At 38.9% G+C, this 21,471-nt stretch overlaps 1 protein-coding gene across 2 annotated transcripts in view; it reads right to left on the bottom strand.

Moving 5' to 3' along the window:
* Window positions 1-10,582: 10,582 nt before the first annotated feature.
* Window positions 10,583-21,471, bottom strand: part of CCNY (cyclin Y) — a 46,773-nt gene continuing 35,884 nt past the window's right edge. For both annotated transcript variants that reach the window (XM_005428887.3, XM_031063525.1), the window contains 2 exons: window positions 19,326-19,488; window positions 10,583-13,571 (listed from right to left, as the gene is read on the bottom strand). In XM_005428887.3, the coding sequence (XP_005428944.1) occupies window positions 13,455-13,571; window positions 19,326-19,488 (280 nt within the window). In that variant the 3' untranslated portion in view covers window positions 10,583-13,454. The remainder of the gene's footprint in view (window positions 13,572-19,325; window positions 19,489-21,471) is intronic.

Below are 21,471 nucleotides of genomic sequence, written 5' to 3'. Positions count from 1 at the left end.
AAAATTTAATTAGAATTTTTCTAGTTAGCAAAATTATATGTTAGTGAGGAATGTTGCAGTAAATCCAGCTCTTCTGAAGTGATTTGTGAATGGAGGGAGGGGGAATCTATTTGGAAGGGACAGTAAACATTAAAAGGCAATTCGTCTTCATGGCCTCATTTTAAAAATTGTGAAATGCAGCAGAAGGGGGAGAGAAAGAAACAAGCTAGCCATGAAGGACAAGAGCAAATTAGTAGGAAAAGCTGTCCAGAACAAATGCTCTTTTTAAGACATATGTACACACACACACACACACATGTACACAAACCTTCAGAGCACTCACACAGGCAGGAGCCAGCACAGCAGGGACAGCCCTTTGCTTTACACAGGCACATCCAGCACTGCACACTTTGCATTCCCTGGGTGTTGCTGCTGCTCTTTGAAAGGAGCCTGTGCCCAGAACAGCCACCAGAGCTACTCAGACATAGAGAAGACAAGGCAACCACAGCTTCAGCTTTTGGGCTACAGAGCCTATACACACTGAGGTAGGGAGCAGTGAGTGTTTTCCATCACAAAATATTCCATGGGGAGCCTAAACAACGTGCTCCTGTTCCCCACTGCTCAGCCTCTAACTCATCAGTCCCCAGAAGCAGCAGAGTTGAGTGCAAGGAAAGGAAACTTCCAACAAATGCTTCTCCCTCTTCCCCATCTCTTCCATTCCCAGGGAGGAGCTGCATGCACACATGCTCAAATGTACATAAATGCCAATGCATGTGTGTCTAAAGTAGCCCAGAAGGACACCCAGAACTGTGAAATTCACCTTATATTGATTGGATTCGACTTTGCTGACTTCCACACCAGCTCTGTCCTCTTGAACACCTAAGCCTGGTGCCCCAGCTCCTTGCATGTGTTGTGCTGCCTCACTGTTCCTCTACTAATTTAGTAAACCTAAAAAAAGAGTGTGTTCTACTGCATGCTCTTAAGGATTTATTCCATTCTCCCACATTATCTCAAACAGAGTCCCTTATTCTAAATGTTTGAATATTCAGAACTCCTATTTCTAAAGGGAACCTGCTTCTAAGAGGACAACAAATGGAAAAAGCAGCTCTTCTTCAGACTTTGGTTCAGAAACTTCACAGCTACTCAGCCAAGAATTTTGAACACTTCAAGACAGAGATGAAGGAAAATTAAGTAATGGAAAAAATATTCCCACTCAGGAGCTCAGGGTCAATTTCTGCAAAAATATTTAACTTACTAAGTAGTAAAAGTACAAAATGAGTCCACTGGATTTTCAAAAGCACATTATTAGTACCTGCTTGACTCCCACTGAAATTGGTGGCTACATGAGCACATGACAGTATTCCTGAAATTTGCTCTGCTGTAACACACAAAAAAATCTTGTATAAGAGAGATTCTAGCTCCTGTTTAAGTTTTGCACTTGACATTTAACACTGAGTTTTACAGTTACCTTTCTTTACAGTGCCAAAGACAGAACGGAAGGTTTGGAATGTTTACGGATCCTGTATTTTATGATGAAGCAGGTGATTTCATGTTTTATTAGTGCCCAACATCCAGCACTAAGGAGTCCTTCCCTCAAGCAGGTCCACACCTAGCAATGGTCAGGCAGGCAAAAGCATGGTGAGCTGATACCATGGAAATTGTTTAAATAAGGAAAAGGCCTTAGGTAATTGGAAAACAGATTTCATAATAAACAGGAGACTGCAAGAAATCTTTGGGTCACTATGTTTTAAATTTAATACTTGGTTTCTAAGTGTGAATATTGCTAGAGCTATGGAGGGCAAATATCCCTGTTTGCACCATGCACAACAAAAGAGGTTACTGTGCTGGTTCTGGATTTCAATAAATAAATCTGTCATCTTAGATTTAACATACAGGCAGCCACTGTGCATTTAAAGTAAGAGTTCTTTACACCTTCTTGTATTTCATGGCTGATCATTTTAAGGAACAAACCCTTTACTGTTGTCTCTGTTATTGAACACTGACACTGCATTTTTTTCAGCATGGACAGATGCACTGTAACTCCGTGGTCATTAAACCAAGCACAGGGGAAAGGGCTAAATGAAAGAAGGAAGCTGAAAAGAGAAAAGGGATTTTCCTCCCTCTAATTCACACACAAACTTCAGGAACCACTGCAGGCAGTACCAACTGTGGATTTCTTCTAACAGATGAAGAAATGTCATTTTCAAGTCAAATTCATTCCTATGCAGAAGTCAAAAAGTACATTGTATTAAATCTCATCCTTGTCTTATAAATAAAAGCTATATCCTGTGCATAATAAAATCCTTACCCAGAAGAGTACTTCTGTCTAAAAAGAATGTGTACGCCTATCATACTGCTTCAGAATGAGAAATTTTGATATTCAGCTATGTTTAATGAACAATATAGGGAAAAATCTAATACTCTTCATAGTTGCTACTCACAGCTTACTAGACAAAAGAATTATTAGATTTCTTGCATCGATATCAGGATGTACAATTTATGTATGTACCTCTGGCCATTTTAAGGACAACATGAAAATCAGTTTTTGTGCCTCACCTTTATGAGATGCACATCACCTTATGGTTTTATGAGGTTTGTTTTGACCTTAAACTGTGACCTGTTAATAGTCTGTATGTTTAAGACTAGTGTGGCCTTGTAAAAAGTCATTTAAACAAAACTCAGATAGGTCAACCTCCACAACATTAGGAAAAATTACCCCAAATTTTTATTTCAGGATTTGAATTTGCTCTCTGCCCCAAACCTTTGCTTTACAATACAGTCCTATCATGCCTGCTGCCTTCAGTTTCCATGGTTTTTGCTTTGTTTTCTTCCAAAAGCCATTTTTAATAATCATTGCTAGTGTACTCAACACATACTGGGCAGTACACAAGGAATTCCCTTGTTAAACCACAACAGTATTTATATTCTATGTATTCTATCAACCAGGATTTTTTCTTTTGAAGAGAAAAGCATCATAAAATTCAGCTTGATGCCTCAGTCCTTAGTAAAATTGATAGGAGTTCAATACTCAACTGCCATTCATTCCTTTGAAAATTTTTACCACAACATCAAAAGGGTAACAAGGACCCTGAAGGATTTATTCCAATGTCTTAGAGAGCAAAGGAAAACAGACAGGAATGATCAAGAGCGGATTTCCCCACAGGACCCATGCCCAAGGCAGGCTGGGAACACACAGCATTGCTCCCTACCTTGGAGCAGCTCCCAGTGTTGTCCAGAAGGAAATCTCACACAATGGATAAATGGACTGGCAAACATCCCGCTGGGGCCAAAGCAGAGAGCAGCAAGATTTTGCTAGGAAGGTAAAACACAGCAGAAATGGGGAAGTGTCACAGCATAAACCACAGCACATGACCCAGTTGAGACTGCCACGATACACAGAGTGTCACCATACAACTTCAGAAAGCTCCAACCCATACACAGTAACACCCTTACCACTTCAGAGTGCTTCAGGTAACATCCTGTCCCTTCAGAAGGCTGCAAGCATCTGCTCTTGTTCTTTGGCCCAACCTTTTACACTCCCCGTGTTGATGCATTGCACCCGTGTGCCCTCTGTTCCTTTGGTGGCTGGTCAGTGCCCCTGGGCACTCCCTGGCTCATTGCTGTCAGTGCTGCTCACCTGCTGCTTCTCACAGCTGTGCCCATTGGGCACGAGGCTGAGCCAATCACCACAAACTGTGTGCCTAGAGGGAAGAACACCAATTTATGTCCTGTTTTTAAATGATAGTCTGAGAGTCTATTTTCCATGAAGGATCAGGGATTACTGATTATGCCCCATTTACTTACCCATCCCTTGCACAGTAACTCAGGCTCTCAGTTTACTGTGCCCTGCACAAACACAGAATAAACCACCTCCCGTTTCTACATTTGCTCTCCCTAAGCTTTTTTCCAAAGGTGGTTCCCCTCCAGAACTGAGAAATATTGCCAGCCAACCCCCTCTGCCTCAGCAAAACCTTTCAGAGCACCTGGGCAAAGTGATTTTGTCACTCCAAGATATCTAATAGCTTCGACTGAAAATTCTTTCAGTACCAGAAACGAAATTTTATTACTACAGCAAGGAACAAACACAACACAAAAAGACAAAACAGGGCCATTAGCTCAATCTTTCTGCCTCCTCTGCATTATGACTGATACTTTGCCATTTAAATCTAATCTACAAAATTGCTACCAATTACTGTGTTCCTGACACTATTAAAAATTGCATTAGTTCTTTGAACTGGTGTAGTGGGCTGAGCACTGGCAAACCCAGGACAACTGGCCACAGGTATTTATGGATATATTCCCTTGTGACCTGTATTGTGCCTTCTAACTGCGGTTACTATTTCAGTTTCTCCTCTTTTTTCCCCCACATTTTTTACATTTTGCTGCTTTCTCTTTTGACTGCCTTCACTTCCCTTCCTGGGTAAAAAAATATTTTGGCCATCAAAAAACTCTTACGAAACACCTCAAAGAGCAGTTTTTTAAGTACATTAACCCACACAATTTGCCAATGATGTTTTCATTTCTGGAGAATAAATCCAATAAATCACCGAACAGAATCATGGTATGTGATATATCTGCATTCCTGAATAACTTGTATTATTTTACATACATGACAAAGGAAGTTATGTTGTATTTATGTCTATATAAGGTTATTGACCTTTCTCTCAATGGCCACATTCATTTATATGCAAAACTATAGACTTTACACTTTTCCTTTGAAATTTAGCATGAGTGCTTCAGGACATGCTTAAAATGCATTCCCCCACAGCAATAATGTGGTTTCTCACATAGAAAGAATCAGAAGGACAAAGTTTTTCACCTTAATGTTACAGCTACTCGTGTATGGACTAATTCTCCCTTTAGAGGTTTGTGTCAGAATCCCCCAAACCCCTGTTTCTAATCTGCAGGGATTCCTATCCCAGGTTGTGATGCTCAGATAGGCAAAAGCAATTTTCAGTTCAAGTAAAGTGGTCCCCTAGCATTCCTTCCTGCCTTCAGCAATTATATGATTCATCCCCTCAGGTTTAGAGGTTTCACTCTTCTAATGTTGATTAAGTAACCCAAAGTCCCTCAGGTGAGCTTGGTGTTTCAGCTGAGCTCTGCCTCGGCTCTCAGGGCAGGTGTTGTTACACAAGTGTAAATGATGAGGTTTCCATCTTGCCTGGCCACTGATTTAATGCACAAACCTCACTAAGGACACAGCTGAAGAATGTGCAGATAAACCAGGTCAGGCTGGAAGGGACCCTGAGCAACCCAGGCTGGTGGGAGGTGTCCCTGCCCATGGCATGGACATGGTGATCTTTGAGGTTCCCTTTGACCCAACCCATTCTAGGATGGCCACCAATCATCTGTGTAACCGAACACTAAGAGAGGCATTGCTGCTCACGCAAATATCGCATATTGGAGCAGGGAGGAGGCCCAGCCAGGTGAGTTTAGAACTGCCAGGAGCTCTGCCAGCAGGCAGGTCCCAGGCACTGGCACAGCCCACAGTGACAGGGACAGCACAGGGGGAGGCCAGGAAGATGCAGAGGCTGATGCATGAGATCCATGCAGGGAAAAACAGCTGCAAGTCTGTGTTAGGTGAGATGCACTGGGGCTGCCCAGTCATACAGACCCAATTTCTCTTACCTGTGACCCAAACACTAATACAAACCAGTGCAGACCCACAGATTTTGATCATTTCAATCCCCAAAGTGGCAGCTCAGGCTTGTGGCTGCAAGGATGAGGATAAGGAACTTGTGGGATGGGAAACCTGAGCTCCTCACCTACTTCCTCAGACTGGTGCTGCCTCAGCTCAAGGGCACTTTTCCACTGCCCCAAGAGATCCTCTTCCCCCACGCTCCTATGTCTCTCACCATTTTATATTGCATTTCGGTCTGATTTCCCCAGAAATGCACTTCAGGTTTAAAAGGGTTGATGAGGTTGTGACTTTCTGTTCAAATCCTGAGAAATTCAGGAGAACACAGGACATTTGGCAACAGATGCTGAAGCTGTTTCTGGGGACACTTTATTAAGAAATAAAGCTGAGGGAGAGAGATACTAGAGTTTGCTCTAATTTTTTTTCTCTAATTGTTAGAAATCAAAGCTACAGATTGCTTTTGTTCTCTGTACTCCTGATCCTCTGAAGCGCTCAGTTTATACTGAAAGTATTAAAATATGTAAAATTTCTTACAAATACTGAAAAATTGTTAAAAGTTCATTGTTCATGTAATAGGATGAAGCAGACAAGGCAAAAATCTGCAATCTTGTATCACTGGATTTACCTATTCTAAGTAAGTCAAAGATAAATGCATTCCTCAGGGGGCAAACAACAGGTTCAAATGACATTTTAAATAATTGCCTTTTCTATTAGCAACTGCCATAGAAATTCCTTATCTAATGCAATTAGAACCAAAAATAAATGTTCACATACATACATGTACTGAGTTGTCAAGGAAAAGCTCAAGTCTGAAATTATAAAGAAAAATCTGAAATAGAAAAATTAAGATGCTGATTTGCCATATATTTTGGAGAAAACTTATTGCTTGCCCTGGTTCCTTTTTCTAGGCGAAAATTATTTTAGAAAAGGTTGAGGGAAAATGTCACAGCTGGGAATCAGATGTCTGAGCACACAATTTCAGCTAACACATGGCCCACCTATGTGCACACTTTAAGGGGCACAACAACTTTGTTCTGCCACATGCCAGCAAAACGGAGCAGAACAAAAAAGCCTTTCTGATGTACTACAATGACAGGCCACCAAAGAAAAGCAACAATTTCATAGTCTAGATTTCTCCCAGGTCAGAAACACCAACAATGTCCTCCCTGAGATTCATGATTAAATGGGGAAGCAGAAGAATCAGGCCAGTCCTTCTATCACTGAAGATCAGTGTCAGGGTGACATGACCACAATTTCTCTAGATGAAGTCAGTACTGTCACTTTATGCTTTGAAGCATTTATTTCTGTTCAGCTGAAGGAACCATTGATCCAAATCCTTGAATCACGCAGATCTGGGAGATCACCTTATCTGACAGCATTAAAAATTATCAAGATACACCCAACTATTTTCCTGGGTTACAAAAACCATTCCTCCAGTTTCGCAGAGGACAGACTTACAATAGGTGCCCTACAAAGCACTGGCAGAGAACACATTCAGATTGTGGACTCATTCCCATGGCAGAGCGTAAGGTACATACCTGCTGGCAGTAATAAGTTAAATATTTAATATTACACATTTAAACCATTCTTACTTTTGTACAAAGCAATGGTGCAAGTTGGAAGATAATTTTCCATCTTTGTTCAAAACTGTGTTGCGCAAAACTGCTGTAACTACAAAGGACTTGGGGTTGGGTTGTTATTACCAGGGGACGGGGGTGGGAGGTTGTTCTCCACAATTCTTCTCACCTTCCCAACCTGTGACTTCAGAAGTGGGACTGTCGTGAACTGAGAGTTGTCACAAGCAGGAGACTCTCATTACTTAATGCTCATACTGATGAAGCCCCACAGCAGCACCAGGTTACCCCCAGCAGCTTTTGTTTTTAAGATGAACGCTCACTACGTTTTTAAACTTTTTTTTGTAATGTCTACCTTCAAATATTACTGATTATATTCTAAGAATGAACAGCGTATACTAAGCTTTTGCTTACACAGGACCACCTTGTAGTGGAAGGCCACAAAAGGAAAAGGATGTTATTATGGAAATAAGGGGACCACCAATACTTTCCAAACACTGACATCATGTACCAACATCAAGCTGGTTCTGCCATTCGAATGCTTGATGTTCAAGATTATTTGGTGTATGTATTTTACATGCTCTTCTGTATCATTTTGCTCAGTACAGCCTGGTCTTCCCTCCTCCCCAGATCAATGAAAAACACTCTGTATATCCTGTCCCATTGAATAATCCCTTAAACTCTCTGCCCAAGAGCTTCAACATCATCACACTTCTCAAAGTATCACCAATGCCTTTTGCCATTGACAGCATAGAAAACACAAATGCCTTTCTCCATCTTTATTTCCTGGATTATTTTTAAAATATACACACTGAATTGTGCCTCATAGCCCTTTTAGCATACCAATCCCCATCTTGTTGGCCTCCCCTTTTTCTACAGCAGAACGCTTCACTTGCCTGAAATACATGAAAGAGAAAGATGTGGCCACAGGATGATCTGTATTGTTTAAATATAAGACAGCAAGGGTATCACAGTTGCCAGTTCCCAAGACACCGTTTCCATGGAGAATAATTTATATTAACATCTAAATTACAGGGGCATGAAAACCCAGAGCAGTGAAGCAAGGAAACCTACAGCTAAGAGAAGAATTAGCTCTATACTTAAGTGTGCTGTGGAATCTCTTACATGAAGGTGATGTCTTACTGTAACGCCTGTTTATAGAAGCCCTCATGTCACATGAGTAAATCTTCATCTGCTTTTTGAGGATTCACTTCACTGCCAGTGAATTCAAAGGGGTGGCAGTGCTAGTTCCAGAGATTTTCCAGCTTCAAAGTTTTACTGCATTAGTTGTCACAGCATCTCAGTCTATGTATCAGAGATGCAAGGAAAAAAGGTCTGAAACTAAATCAGGTACATTAGGTAAATGATCTAAGTACATTGGGAAATTGTATTTTACAAAATACAATTTCTGACATTTTATTATTTGCTGTTCTCCACCTGTAGTGACCACTGACATCTTGAGCTTTACAAACTCTTACTAGAGGTTCTGGACAACTCATAGGTACCCAGCCCCATTTCACCACACCAAGAAGCTTGCTTAGCATATGTTCACCAAACAATATCTCCAGGTGTAACAGCTGAAAGCCTCTGCTGATAATACTGAAACACATGACACATGGTGTAAAGGGAGAGAAACAACAACTCTTTTTTTCACACCAAATTGCATCAGGCCAACTATTCTAGAAGGAACACAAGAAGTACAGTCTATTTGTCCTGCTCTGTCACCTGCCTTTCTTCAATTTGCCATCCTGTTGCTTCTTTCTTCATTGGGAAGAGCACAGTGATCCAGGCCAGGCAAGAAATAAACTTAAGCCTGGCTTTCCTGGCTGTAATTACAGAAAAGCTTGATTAGGAAGGGACCTTAAAGATAATTTAGTTCAAATTCTCCTGCCTAGATTTAAACTAACTTCCAGGGATGGGGCTTCTCCAGTTTGTCTCAGCAACTGGTTCCAGTGCCTCAATGGCCTCAATGCATTCAGTCCTTTTCAAGTTGTGGTTCTGCAACTCAGCAGTTACTTTTTGTTGATTGTCATAAGATCCAGAAAAGCAGGTTCAGACACACTATGAAACAATCCTTTTCAACATCATAATCTACGTCTGCTATCACTATTGTTTTCCTTCCAAGCAGCAGCTTTTCTTCTGAAACTTGTTTCCCTTTTTAAAGCATTTTTACAGAGCAGTGGTCACTACACACCTGCCATCATTACCTTCAGTTCATGCAGCTCAGTCTCACCAGTTCTGTGGTTTCCTCAAGATGGAATTCAGTTGATGAGAAGAAAGACAAAAACTGCAGGAAGACACATACTGCACTTTGGGTATAGTACATTTCCACATACATCTAGGTGAACTCACACAGGTATGTTTGTGTTTATAGTTAAGCTGATTTCTCAGAACCCATTAGAGACACTAAATGGGAGCTTCACTGCAGAGTAGGCAAATGTTATCAACAACTGCCAATTCAAGTAAAAAAAAAGTTCCGATTACAGAAAAATGTGTTTTACACAGAAGTGAGGAAAGTGCTAAAAGCTAGGCTGAGTGAATTCCACACGAAGACCAAGAACAAGGAGAGAGCAACACGAGCCTGCAGTGGATGTGCAGCACTTCAGTTAGGAGTTTAAACACATCACTGGGAAATGAAATGCTCATTACCAACTAAGGACGACTGTAAATAATTTGTTGCTTCAGGTGTTGAGTTTTTGGGGTTTTTTTCCTGCTCTTTCAGTTCCTCTATCCCCTCCCACATACTGCTATTTTTATATATAGCCAACACTACCACATGTCATTTTGTCATCTGCCACCATTACACCATTGCCTTTTTCTGATAAGGTTTTTGTTACTTGTAATCTTCACATTATAGCTAAGGTTTCTGGCATTAGGGGAGCTGGAGAGAAAGGTGTTAAAACACCAAGTCTTAGTTCAGACTCCGTAAATGTAAACAGCAATTATGCAATATATGCTAATTCCTCTCTCTCTAAGAAAAATCCCAAAACCCCTAACAAAACAAATCCATTACCCTGCTATAGGATAGGATTTTGTATATTTTCAGCAATAGAAAACATGCATCATTTGAAGAGCTGAAGGTGGAAAAAGGTGATTTGACCATTTTGGTTTTGCACTTCATCCCATGACTCCAGTGCTCTCAGTCCCACATGACACTGTCAGAATGATATCTTTCACTGGCAAACACTGAAATACAAACAGCAAATCAAATATAAAGAGGTCTGCAGGTGGAAAGAGGAATTATGGCAACAACTCTGGGCTGCATACGGATGAATGATTAAAACCCTTAAAAGATGCCTTTTTCAACTATTGTTGACAATTATCAACACATAAATGACCAAACAAGTGGCCCACTGGCTCAACAAATAAAAATAATTCATTAAGACAATGATACTTGAAGGGACAGGTTTATTATATCTCCTACACCTTTTCAGTTCTGAGCCGGTGACCAAAGCAATAATGAAAACCTTAATCCAGAAAACATTTACAGCAAAACACAATGTCTTTGTGCTGTTAATGAAAATGTTATATGGTTCTCCTCCCTTCTTACATCTCCGGTGATTCTATAACTTTGCAATGGTATTTTCCATACAGTAATGCTGAAAAAACTACACTAAACACAACATAAGCCTAAATAATAATTAATTTTTAATTACCTGGTATAGAATACCTTGCAAACAAAAGACAATTTTCAGATTTACTGACAGGTACTGTATTTTTTGGCAACCCTGGAACAAACCAGAAGAAAAAGCAAAGAATTATTCTATAACCATGAGGGAAAGAAACTCCATCTAAACGTAGAGGATTCATATGGTAAAACTAAAGAAAAAATCCACACTTACAGCAGATTTTTTTTTAATTCTTAGTGCAAGAAACATAACCAAGTTAATCACAGAATCAGTACTAATTAAGAATATGGAAAATTCTCCTATACAGAGGTAGAGTCCAGTGCACAAGGCTAAAACGATATTCAATAGTCTAAACAAGACTGAGCCAGGTTTTACGGAATCCACTTTTTAAAGTATCAGACTGTATGTACATACATACAATAAATAGACTATACAATCTTTAAAGTAGTTTAATAAACTTCACAAAAATTATAGTAGATGCATTGATATCTTTACATAATCCAAAGTTCATATCTCTATCACCCAGAAATGGATAAAACCAATATTCCTGATATCAAGTTAAATGGAAAATAGTTTAGCAAAGTGTTGATAAATCAAAATATTTTACATATTTTAAAGCCTAAATTTATGCTTATAAAGGATGAATTTCAAATTCTCTGAAAATGTTCCTTTTGATACTATCTGTAAAGAGGTTTCAAATGCTGTAATTTGTTATAAACACTTGCCTTACATTCCATGTTCAAGGGAAAAATGGACTTGGATACTCACAGCTCTGATGCATTGGCACAACAAGAAGTGATGAGAATTAGATTATTTTAAAGGCCCAAAGAACATCAGGAGAATTTATGGACAAAGCCTTCATGTCTCAAACTAAACAAATCCCATTGGAAAGCTGGCAGGAAACTGTTTGGTTTCTCTGCTGTGATTCTGTGGGTGCCTCCTGGCCCAGAGGCCCCGGATCAGCATCGCTCTGGGAGCCAGGTGTGCATCTCTGGGCCCCCAGGTAGCTACAAGCCCATAGGGCTTAACAAAACAAACATGGAATCTTTGTGGTTACAACAGTAGTGCACAAATCAGGGACATCTGCTGCCACTCCCTTCAGTGACAGTCACAAGGACAGATTTCAGGGAACTGAGAGCTTTCAGCTGTATCTTTCTAAACTGTGCAAAAAAAACCAAAACAAGACCAAAAAAAAAAAACAACTGGGGGAAAAAAAAAAATCACCCTGCGGTGTTATGAAGCAAATATGCTTAAACTGACAAGTGATTTTGTATAAAAGGTTCTTACAATTTCCAAGGGGGGAACAGCCACAGTAAGAGCAAAATAATAATAACAACAGAGGAGTTCAATAATCCGAGTTGGAAATAATATTCACAGTTCAGTTACTTTTAATTTCTGTAAGCACCTACACTGAAAAACATGAGGGTTTGTATTTAGTTTCCAAATCAAATCTCCTCGTGACAGATACCTTATTAAGATTTCCATTCTGCTCTTCTAGAGGCCTTCTCATTGGAACAATTTTTTTTATTATTTTATATTTTATACAAACAGACTCACTTTGATTTAAAGTAAACATATAAAAATTGAGAATATTGCTTGCAACAATGGACCTGGAGGTGAAGGAATGAACTTGTCAGGCCACAAAAAAAAAATCTCCTTCAAAATGGATGAACTCTGCTAAACTTCTAATGCTATGAAAATCTGCAAAAAGGATCACAAGACCTGTTGCAAATTTCAGAGATTTGGCCCAAGTCTTATCATCATCATCTCAAGACTTTAACAACTGTATCTTTATATTAAGGAAAAATAAATGATTCCAAGAACTCAGGAAGGCACACGCACCCAAGTATACTATAAATAAAACACATCATGAAATTACGAAGATCTTCTGATCCCTGTACACACTTTTGGTTCAGCACTATGGTCAAGTTCTCTCTTTTGAAATACAATAAAAGGCATACAAGAAATGTAACATATGCATAATAATTAAGAAGAATAATGCTAATAAGACAGGTTACAGAGAAAAGTGCAGTGAAAAAACCCAACACTATTTATTCAGGGGCTTGTGCTACTGTAAATACAAACTTTGTATTTCCTGCTGTGCAAGGGGAAGAATTTATCCTGGGAAGCAGCAATGAGGAATGCAAAAAAACAACAACAACAAAAAGATATTAAGAGAAACATTTAAGATGGAACTCTCCCAATGTCATTCCTCTAGTGCACAGTCATCTGACTACATTTTTTTTTTCATGCTGCCATTTCCCTTCATGAGTACAATATAATAGAAAATGGCAGAGTTCTTAAATATTTTTCTGCCTCTACTTCATTTTTTTTTTGTTTCTTCTTCCAAGCACCTGATTTGCTGTTTCCTCATAAAAGTGTAAAGCTGTTAGTGGAAGTGAGAAAATAATTGTTGCCGATCTTCTCTCCCGAACACCGATTTCTGCATTTCTCCTTCCGTTAGGCATTTCACTCGTGTGCTACACAATGGGGAGGCACTGTAAAGGCAGCTTGACAGATTTAAAAATAAAAAAATCAAAAGTCTTTTTTTCTTTATCCCCCCACCCCCAGCCCACTCTGAAAAAAATGGATGGATGAAACAGTAGGTCCATAGGAATATTCCAGTCTCCTCTGTTAGGAGATAATTGCAGGGGACCATCTAACCACAGTCAGATTGTCAGCACTGACCGACCGCTTCTTTGCAGCTTTCCTGAAGTCCTTGTATTTATCTTCACACAGGCGAGAAATGGCCTGCAAGAGACAAGATGAAAAACCCTCAGTGGCATTGCCCACAGCTGTCCAGGCAAAGCAAGACTAAATGCAGATTTCTACAGGTGAAATTACAGAAGTCCCTTCATTAAGCAAAACACATGAAGACATTCTCCTCAAATCCTAGTTTTCCTTTCATTCATCTTGGAAGGAAGGCTTGCACTGCCCCACATGACAGCTTCAGAAGGACCCAGCATACCCCAAGCCTTGTCTTTGCAGGTGAACCATCACAAACCTCAGCGAGGCAGCTGACAATGCTTGTCCATTTCTACAAACTGATGTATCACCCTTCATAGGTGAAAAATCGTGGAAAACTTAATAAAACAACTATAGAAACTGTAAGTGTATTTGGAGAATGTAAAAACCGGGTGGCTCTTAAATTTTTTATTTCCTAAAAATCTTGTATTATATTTTTCTCTTTTGAGAAATGGTCTTGCAGAACACTCACCCTGGTTTGCCTCCCGAGCTGATGTTAACTCACCTTTCAGAAGCAGATGATCATTTTTATGTGACCAGGCTATCTTATATAATTCCATATATATAGGGAAATGAAATTCATATTCAGAATAACTTAATTCATGTTATAAATACATAGTCATTTTTAAACCTTTTGAAGAGAGAGACAAACATTATTCAAGTGTCAACTCCTTTTATGCCATACTGGAGTTAATGTTTGATGTTTCTTCTACTGTTTTCAGCCAAGTTTAAAAATAGTATTTATTATGGACCTCACATGCATGAATTTACTGTTCCCTAAAATAGCCTGTCTATTAAGAGTTCATATGGCTGGGACAGGCTGTGGTTGGCATCAGTAGAGATGTTAACTCTGGCAATCAAACTGCAGAGCTGCAGAGAAAGCTCACTGCAAGGAGTACTCAAGGTCAAATTCAAAAATACGACAAACTAAGGCAGCATTTTTTATTTACTCAGGAATGCTTTCAAGTTATGCCTTAAGATGTTTAATAAAGAGTACTGTACAAACAAACCCAGTAGAAGTGTTTGATTATAACACAAGGCATTACAAATAATTAAACATCCTGACTCCATGGATCATCATTTTCTCTCTTGACCTTTACTTCTATAGCACAGCAAGTTGTAGCAGTGAAGAGTCGTTTAATTTGAATAGTCCTGCAAAGGCCAGGGGCAGGTATGGCAGTAGTACACAACTCATACATCTGAGAGCATGTTCACCTAATGCTCTGGTCAAGCCAGCCACAAAACATTAAATTAGAAAACAAAACAAAACAAACCCAAACCCCAGAACAACATAAAACCTACCACCACCAAGAGAACAGTTGCTACTTTTCAGTTGAAAACTGTACATTTTTGTTAAGACTACGCTTGAATGCAGTTTTCCTTCATGGTGCACACAAAGAGAACAACAGAATAAAATAACAAAGGTATTCATATTGCTTCTCAGACCATAACTTCATTCACTTAAAACTGTTTAATAAAATCTTATTTAATTTAACCAGGAACTTGATGGACTAATAGAGTTTATGCAATTCAATCAGATTTAAAATTCAATGGGTTAAAAATGCTTATCCATGAAATAATGTGCCAAGGCATGGCATGACAAAGGGGTGTACTTAGGTGAGCTCAGCTTCTTTCAGCTGCCAAATCAGACTATTACCTTAGGCATCAAACAGTCAAAGAAGGTAATCACTTCAAAATTGCCTCTGTGACACAGGAAAATTTCTGTTCTGGCACTTGGTCAGACAAAATGAAATGTTACTTGGAAGTGGCACTTAATATTTGGCATCTCTAGGCTATGCTGATGAATCATATAGATAAGAAACACACTGTCATTTAAAGCAGCTCAGTAGCTAAAGATGCCTCTTCATCTGCAAGTAAGTTATAAAATCAACATTTGGAGCATACTTGGCAAGGTAGTTAGTCAACTTTAGTATAACATAAGGGGAAACAAGCAGAAAATTGTAAATATTTATTATTGTCCTTCAGTTAAAATAAATCAAAATAGCTATAATCACCTTTCTATCATCTGATAATTTTGTTGCTTTTATTACTAGAAAAAGAAACCAATTTTTGACAGTTGCAAGGAACCACTTTTCATCTCAAATCAGAACATTCTTAAAAACCAGCAACACTAATTCATCATGTGAAATTTTTTGGACTTGGCTGAAATGTATGTGTTCAGCTAGAACGCATACACATATCTATTCTTCCACTATAGCCATGCATGCAGAACTAAAGTCAGTTCCTCTGCTGAGTTATATGACTCTCCTAGAGATTCCATCATTGGAAGGGTGGACAAGTAAGGAGAAAGAAGGCTGGAGAATGGCTGTAGTAGCAGCAGTAGTAGTAGTAATAGTAGAAACAGCAGTACAAATTTTGGCTGCACGCACATTTGTGCAGGGCAGGAAAGCAGCACAGCTGGTTATGGGCTCACTCTCAGGAATGCACAAAGGCACAGACTGTGAGTGCTGCACACCCTCCAAAAACGGACAAACCAGAGGAAACTGAACAGGGACAAACAGCAGGTAGTTCTCCTTAATTTATAAAGCATGAGAAAAGCCCAACTGGTTACTCCTAAGACCCAAAAAGGTGAGATTTGCTCTTTTCTTCCTGGCTTTGAGGGTTCTGAACATACAAACACAGAACTGCCATCAAATCACTGTGACAGTGGAAAGCTGAAGAGATATAAGGACTGTTTGTAACTTAGATATTTTTCTCCTGGTTTTGTCTGTTTGATCTATGGGACTGTATCTCTTCAGGGTCAAGAAAACAGCATATATTTCAAAGGGTTTGAACTATGTGCTCAAGTACCATCCTAACAATAAAGATCTCAGACAACATCAGTTAAACTGGGAGTGCACTAATGAATGCTCTTAGAAAATCTAACCTTGGAACAACTACAGTGCTAAGATCACAAGCAGCAATAGGACAGACACATTTTGTCTACTTAACCCAAAGAGGAGAATCTGATTTATATTTAGCTCAGGACATGGGAGAAAAACCAGGTGCAAGAGTAGGAAATGACAAAATAGTGGATTAAGGCTGGACACCCAACAACCTTCTTGGCAGAAAAACTTCTCCCATATTAGAAAAGGGGTCTCTGGAAAAGCAAAGGAAGCCTTGACATTTGACATAATTAAAAGGAGGAACAAAACACACTATAACATATGCTGTTTGCAACAAACAGCATTGGCAGGTGGACAGAGTGGATGATCTAATGAAAGTTTATTTGCCATTTTTAACCTGCCTGATTCCATAGAACACGAGAAAAAAAAAAGCAAGAGGGTTCATAAAAATGGTTTCTGGCTACTAGGTGGATTGGTATAACAAATCCAGGACATTTTAGTCCACAGATAATTAAAAGGTTAAAAAAAAGACTTTCATTTTGTCATTTAAAAGACAAAGTTGCTTTTTAAGTGTCAATTCTGAGAACATTAAGTAAGATAAAACATCCACTGCAGATGTTCGAGAAAGTGATGTAATGTTTAGCAAGTACTGCAATCTCTTGTAACACCTCTAAGCTGATGGATCTTCTCCAGCATTCCCCTGTGATGAGGTACCTTTCTTACTAGCCTCATCCTTTTAGGTCATTTTAGGGTCTTATTTCATCATCATGGTTATGTCAACTTCAAGAGGTTTGCAGAAATCACAATGCAGATTCTGCCATGTCAGATCTAATGCTTCTGCTTTAGATATAAAAAATAGATTTAAAATGCAAAAATAGCAAAAATATTTTATAATATAGCTATTTCTCTACACAACACCTTTTGTGCTCCCAAATGCCATAAGTTGCTTTAATCTTAGGACTGAGCAAGGTCTCTTTAGCTTATCACACAAGGCAAATCCTTCCACTGCATGAATACATTTGCTGTGAGGCTGTTGTCTTTCATCACAGACTGCAGCTCTTCTCTCAGTATCAAAAATATCACAGCCAGTGTGGTACTACATCTACTCCACTTGACAATCCAGGCAACTGTTTTAAAACAGAGAACTCTGGTCTGAACAGCACACGAGAGACTACAGAAGTGCTGCAAATGCATTTTGATGACTCTTGGCAAGCGAAATGCTTCACTGTGCTCAGGGAGCTGGGCTATAAATTATGCTGTCAAGTAGTTTCAAGGGCACACTAATGACAGCCATGTACTGCCAGGGAACAAGGCAGTTCCCTTCCTTCTGGCCACGGAATAGAGAGGCAAGGAGGTGGCAGACTAAGCTGGTTCACAGCAGATACTCCTCCTCTACCCTGAAGACATCCCCTGACTAGCAGGGTTATTTACAGCCAACTTCTGTTGGCAGCTCAAAGCATGCCCAATGGGGAAGTTTTTAATAATACAGATTTATTGAAAAAATATTCCATTAGTTCTTTTTAAATATGCCCTTTCTTTAGCTAATACAGAAGAATTACCAGTATTCTCTATTTACCATCATTTCCCATTTTTCTTTTCTTCTAAGGTTTTAGGAGCTATCACTCTTGCATTCATTTGTAACATGCTGTTATACATTGTGTGTGATATAGATGGACCATTTTAAGAAACTGTGGGCTAAATCAAAAAGCAATTTAATTTTGATATATGTAATAGCACTTACTATCAAGACTCCCATAACTCAGTAAAACACCTCTTTTCAAGTAAGATTATAATCCAAATGAATTTTTTTAGTATTCTCTTTAATAGAAACAAAATCTGATGCAAATTTAGATCACACTCCATACAGAGAATGACATTCTTATTGGAGCTACCTGTGCAATTTAGGAAGAACATTTAGAAAGAATGGGAAATAAAACTTAAGTGAAATTTTCTTTGATTCTTTCTCCACCACTTTTAGCTCCCATTAGAGTCACAAACAAGTCAATTAACCGTCCCACGCACCATTTCCCCCCACAAAAACGTGCATAGAACTGCCTGCCTGTTCCACAGGAGCATTAGGAATTTCAGAACATGCAAAGCTCAGTCTAACCCACAGGCAAACAACCTCCAGTGCAGAGATGTTATGTAATTAAAGATGTGTACTGTTAAATGCAGCCAGCATCTAATGAAAATTTTCAAAATTAGTAACAAAACACACACCCAGTGCAATAATGCCCTTATTTGAAAAACATATCCAAAAAATGAGGAAAAATATGTTGCAGTCTTGCAAAGGGCCCACAATTAGCTGATAATTTAAATTCCTCCTGTGTCTGCAGTATTCACAGCGCCCAGCATTTCACAGGTCCAGACTACCCAACAGTGCTTCTGGCATATTGTATATCCACATCTCATAAGCATTCATGACTTATTCACTGAAGGCACGTGCTCATTTCTGATCTCCCTTGACTGAGAAAAACATCATGGGAGATAAACTTGGATCCACATGAAACTGAGCACTTGCAAAAGAAGAACATGGAATAGCTATTATCAGCAATGTTTGTTAATATTCTGTCATTTAAGGTCGATAATCAGTTTTAAGAAATCAAATTAACAAATAACACTAGACTGTGAATACCATAACTATAGAACTTGTGGGTACTTTCATAAGGCCAATACAGACAACTGCAACTGAAAAGAAATGGAAAGCAATGTAAGGTATGAAGCAAACTGGGTCTAAAAGCTGTCCCCACAGCTTTGAATACTCAAAGCATAAACAAAACCATTATGAAAATCAGACTCATGATATTCTAGTATCTCATGGGAGTATCTGGGAAGAGATGGGAGAAGGGAGAAACAGGACAGAAATTCCCAATCCCCCTATACATTTAACACTGAGCAATCTAAAAAGTCTTACCTCAAGTTTATATGCCCTGTCCCTGCTGAGGGGCTCCAAGGGAAAACTCAGGTTATTCGCTTCTGCCAGGGAACGCAAATCAAAATAATACTTGGCATAAACACTGGAGGGAACATTAATATTGAACTGTAACAGCTCAAGAAACTGGCGTTCCAGCTCATTCCTGTGGAAAGAAGATAAACATGGAAACATATTTCAGACTGTGTATTCTGAATGTAATATTACTTTAAATTGCAAATGGTATAAACCAAGCTCATTTTTATTCTTGCCATATGCAATTATCCCAGCCTAAGGTTTGGCCTTCTCTACCAAGTTCTATCAGTGTACTCACACCAGTGTGGAATATGAGAGATGCTGCACCTTGCAGCTGCTACTGCAATGCCAATCAAATCCAGACACCAAGTTTTGCTAGTGAAAGGGCACCTTTATCAGTTTAGCTAACACAGTTTTGGAAAGAAAACCTAGCAGGAAAAAAAATTTCTCGTAGTTTCTGCTTTACCTCCACTAGGTGGGTCTGCACACACAGCTATGCCACAACAACACACACAAATTTGTCCTAAATTTGTCAGGCTCCTCTCATAAACGCTGCAAATTACTCTAACACAAATTACTGAAGAACATATTTACTCCCTGCAGCTCTTCATATCAATCATTTAGAATTAGTCATGGGAAACCTGAATTTTTCATCATACTCTCTTTATGAGCAGAAAAAAGCAATTTTTCCCTTAGACATGCAACCAAAAATCACAATGCTGATCACATGTTTTCCAGCATCTAAACAAAACATGTTTGTCAAAATACCTGATAGGATCAGAGCTCCTGTTTGGGCTCCCACCCTGTAAAAACTTTGGTGTACAAATACATTATTACCTACACCAATACATTAAAAAGTACATGGACAAATAAGCCAACTAACAGAGACTGGATATTTTCATAAATTGTTCAGATATCCTACTTAATACTTATGCAGGGATACATTCAAAACAATGATTTCAAGATATGAGAAATAAAAAAATAAATGGGTGGTGAAAGCTACCAATGTTTGCTAAAAAGCCCAGAGACTGCACTGCTGGGCTACCAGTGGGCATTGACTGATGATTATATTGTCTTTAAGTTACATTTTGACTGCTGTGCAAATGTGCAACAAATATGAAATAGAAGTTGCACAGTTGGCAGTAGAACAGGAAGCATCTGAAGATAAAAAGTACTGCTGCAGTAGTTTTTTAACACTGAATTATTTTTCTCCTTCTCACTCTTTACCCTTATATAATTCTTACATCATAAGCATTGTCCTTCCTTATCCCCACTCTCTGTGCCAAAATTCTATGTTTATATAATGATAAATACTAATTAATATTACAAGACTAACTGAAAGCTGGATATGGAGTCTTTGGCTTAAATTCACATTGTTGAAGATTGCAACTTAAAAACCCAAGTAAAAAATGTCTATAAATAGAAACAAACTGTTACACTTACATGTCCTTTTATACTGCCAAGATTGTGCATTCTGCAAGCTAAGCCTAAAGTTCTATGTTAATTGATAATATAAAGCCTATTTTACTGGCAGAAGACATTGATTGCACTCCATTTGAAGAGTACCCCAAAAATCTCAAACACACAGCCTCAGTTTCTTATTATCCCCTATCTCCAGGATCTCAAAGTTGGATCAGCAGACCAGCTACAAATCAGAAAGGACAAAAACACACAAGTATTTTTTACTGAACTTATGTAATTTAACTAACCACCATACTCTTCTTTCCCCATACACCTCCCTCAGACTGCTTTAGCATGTGCTTTCCTGGGCCACCCCTCAGAAATTCAATGTAATGCCATATACAAGACTACAGGTACCCACTGCACTGCAGTACTCCCAAGTTCTCCACTCACTTTTGGGCACAGTTCACTGCACTGATGCTGACTTATAAAACATCAAGCAGACCTTTCAGGGTTTTATAAGAGCCACTTATGCTGAATGATCCACACAAATAGAAGATTTTAACCTAGATCTTCTGCCTTACTAATACAATGAAAGGCCCTGTCTTGCTTCGAGCCAGAGATTTGAAAATCATCATACTGTACTGTCCCAGCTAACTAAAAGCTAAGAAAGAAGAGAAATCCACCAAAAAAAAACCCATTGCAGATAGGA

This window comes from Geospiza fortis, unplaced genomic scaffold (genome assembly GCF_000277835.1).
Source record: "Geospiza fortis unplaced genomic scaffold, GeoFor_1.0 scaffold548, whole genome shotgun sequence".
In the NCBI taxonomy this organism is placed as follows: Eukaryota; Metazoa; Chordata; class Aves; order Passeriformes; family Thraupidae; genus Geospiza; species Geospiza fortis.
Note: the sequence above shows the minus strand (reverse complement) of the source record. Positions and strands in the feature narration are given on the sequence as shown.